This window comes from Arachis duranensis, chromosome 5, assembly GCF_000817695.3.
Source record: "Arachis duranensis cultivar V14167 chromosome 5, aradu.V14167.gnm2.J7QH, whole genome shotgun sequence".
Taxonomy (NCBI): domain Eukaryota; kingdom Viridiplantae; phylum Streptophyta; class Magnoliopsida; order Fabales; family Fabaceae; genus Arachis; species Arachis duranensis.
Genome location: NC_029776.3, coordinates 101674458 through 101677680, shown reverse-complemented (window position 1 = coordinate 101677680; position 3223 = coordinate 101674458). Strand labels below are relative to the sequence as shown.

At 36.5% G+C, this 3223-nt stretch overlaps 1 protein-coding gene across 2 annotated transcripts; it reads left to right on the top strand.

The window, feature by feature from the left end:
- Positions 1 to 390: 390 nt before the first annotated feature.
- Positions 391 to 1806, top strand: LOC107491031 (zinc finger protein JAGGED). 2 transcript variants are annotated; one of them, XM_016111807.3, is made up of 5 exons: positions 391 to 622; positions 688 to 782; positions 853 to 987; positions 1139 to 1211; positions 1272 to 1806. In XM_016111807.3, coding segments are annotated over exons 1-5 (672 nt in total). In that variant the 5' UTR covers positions 391 to 620; the 3' UTR covers positions 1639 to 1806. The 2 variants fall into 2 exon arrangements, with proteins under 2 accessions (XP_015967293.1, XP_020999075.1); XM_021143416.2 differs by having other exon boundaries at positions 1139 to 1806.
- The last annotated feature ends 1417 nt before the right edge of the window (positions 1807 to 3223 follow it).

The following is a 3223-nucleotide window of genomic DNA, read 5'->3' as shown; positions in this document are numbered from 1 at the left end:
TGAGCTATTGTATGTGGACCATACATTACCTGTTTCTCTAAACATGCCCCCCTCCTTTTAGCAAATTGTTCACGTACCCTTATGCCTCTTTCTGCTATATAAATGCCTTCTTTCATTCTTAGGGCAAATTTTAATGCTCAAACATGTGTACTGCACCATCTCTTTGCCACCCTTTGTTGCCAATATCAACCTCAGCTCTAGGGCAAAAGAAACTATATAATTAATATCAATATATATAATTCGTTGGGCTTACTTCCCTAAGTTTCCAACGAAACTACTAGACCAAACTTGTGATTAAGCGAGCCTTCAATTCCCACACTCACCCACTCTCTCACACTCTCTTTTTAAAGTCACGAGACCCACTGTCCCATTGTTCATTCAATTGTGTGTGTGGCGTGGCAGAGGAACTGATAGAGAACTTTCAAAGCTCTTTATCTTCTACCATCACTCAACTAGCCTCTATATCGCAGTTCCAAACTGAAAGTGTGTCTCACAAATTTTATAAAAAGCTTTTAGTTCTATCTTGCCTTCATCTGAAAGAAAGAAAGAAAAGAGGAGTGCTGGCTGGCTTGCCCCTCATATTTATATATATTTTCTGTCTCACTCTGCGTGTCGGTACCATGTAGGTCTTTCTCCTCTATCTCTGGTTCTTTCTTCTATTCATGTGATGACTTGTTTCCTTCACAGGAGACCAGAAGGAAATCCATTAGACCTTAACAATTTGCCTGATGACTACAATAGAGATCATGGCAAACAACTCCTCCAAGACACCTTCTCTCCCGGTAAATACTTGTCCTAGTCTTATTTTTGTTATACTAGCTAGGTAGGTGAAATTGGTTTAATTGGGTGCAGGTTGCAGGAAAAAGAAAAGCGGCGGCGGTAAGGATGGAAAAGAGGAGTGTGGGAAGGTGTATGAGTGTAGATTTTGTTCCCTCAAGTTCTGCAAGTCCCAGGCTCTTGGGGGACACATGAACCGCCACCGCCAAGGCTACTCTCTACTCTATCTCTTTTTCCTTTATATTATTATATACGGGGGACACAGATTGATAGATTGTTAAAGAGAGAGGACCCTGCTAGCTGCTATTTGCTTCTTTTTCTTTTTTGTTTTTATTTATTTAGATTATTTGATTTTCATCAGAGAGGGAAACAGAGACGCTGAATCATGCCCGTCAGCTGGTGTTTGCTGCTCATCAACCTCCACCTCACTTAGGGTATGTTTGTCATTTCCATTATTTCCTTCTTCCTCTCCTTAATTCATCTTTTGAATTCAGATGCTGTCAAGACCCAAGATACTTCTCTGCGTCATCCACGTCATCAACCGCTTCAGCATCTCATCATCAGCCCTATCTATACGCTTCACCATCCAGGCCACCGCCGGTCTCCTTCGCTCCTCCTCCTCAGGATTACTACGTGGGCCATGTCCTCAGCACCAACTATGGCGGTGCGGCAGAGTCATCAGCAGGAGCAGGAGGAGGCAGTTACACGTGCATAGGTGCAGCGGTGGTGGGACAAGCAGGGAAGGAGAGGGAGCAGGAAGGGTCGTTGAATTGGGGAAGATCATCATCAACATCGGGATCACAGCCTCATCATCGTTTGGATCCTCCTTCAGCGATCAATCGGTTTCAAGATGGGTTCTAATATAATATATATGAGATTCTTTGTTTATTATATATATTTGAGTAAGTGATGATTATGAAATAGAGTTGTAGTATGCTATGCAGTATGTATCATAAAGACACGCCATCCGAATGAGAATGAGAGAGAGACATAACAAGACAGATGGGGTCATGACTCATGAGTGAGAAGAGAGAGAAAGTTATCACTACTTTGTTATTTTGGGTCTTGGTTTCGTTTCTTTTCTTTTGTTTTGTTCATCTCAACAGTGACTTGGCTGCAGCTTTTGAGCTCATGTACACGCTCAGCTACTTTGGCTTCTTCGTTTTCCTCTTCTCCTTCTCCTTCTCCTTCTTTCCAACTTTAACAACTAACTAACGGGCGCCCTATTCTATTTCTATTGTTAATTTGTTACCATAACAAATACTAGTTACTAAGTTACATATCAACTCAAACTAACTTCCCAACCATTGTATGTATAGCCTTATTATTATATTCATTGAATGTGTGTGTTGCCCTTTTCTTACTCTAATTGGTGGTGGCTTTCGCAGTTTCACTTTCACTACCTGAATCTTTGCCGCTTTCTCTTCTTCTCTCTTGCTCTCATTCTATCCCAACCAAAATTGGGCTATCAGTGTCACATGTCTGCACAATTAGGGTAATGACATACACACAACTCCAACTCCTCTTTAATTTAGACCCATCTTGCTAATTGGGATCCATGCTTATAACAATCAAACCTGCCAAATATCTCATTTTCTTCTTAAACCACAAACCTTTTATCTCTCAAATTTTCTACTTGCACACAACATATAGTAATAAAATCAACCTCTTATATTTGTTTTCAACATTCGTGAATGAAACCAACCAAAACTACCATCTAAGGAATCAAACAGTTTTGTCACCGTCATCTTTGGTGCTAACTTATAGTATAGATACACAAATTTTCATTATCCATATCTTGAGTAATGAGCTTATGTAAATTAAATTTCCATGAGATAGATGGTTAAAAATTTTATATATTAAAAATGTTTTGATAAAAAAAATATATTGATAAAAAATTGTTAAAATTTATTATTTTTAATTTTCTTAACATATTACTGCTTATATATTTGTGTTTTGTTGATATAAAAAGGGAGAATGAATACAATTTCTAAGATAAAAAAAAATAAAAACATATGATAAGTTTTTCTTTTCCTAATTAATATTCTTTATTAAACTGATTTATTTTATTATATATATAAATGCGAGAACTAAAATATAAATATATAAAAGTCTTAACCATCTAATAAAAAATATTCTCCCTCAAACAATAAATTCTTAAATAAGGTTAACTTTTCTAAACCGAATCTTGCAAACACATTGTTGTAAATAGAGCTTAGTTAGTACAAGTATGAACTTTTATATTTGAACTTAACAAAAGCCTGCGTTTTCAATTTTGGTTTGGGGCTCAATAGCCATGCTTTAATTATTTGGATAAGACTTGCTGCTAAGTATTTATCAACCATTATAAAATTAAAAGCCTTGTTTTGATAATAAAAAAATATATTTTATACTTCTAACTATTTTATAATTGATTTTCTATCCAAAGTTTATTTAGATTTCTAAA

Excerpts from the sequence above, each read along its gene's own strand:
- LOC107491031 (XM_021143416.2), top strand. Across the intron at positions 783-852 it reads CCAAGACACCTTCTCTCCCG|GTTGCAGGAAAAAGAAAAGC; the intron begins GTAAATACTTGT and ends AATTGGGTGCAG. Across the intron at positions 988-1,138 it reads CATGAACCGCCACCGCCAAG|AGAGGGAAACAGAGACGCTG; the intron begins GCTACTCTCTAC and ends GATTTTCATCAG.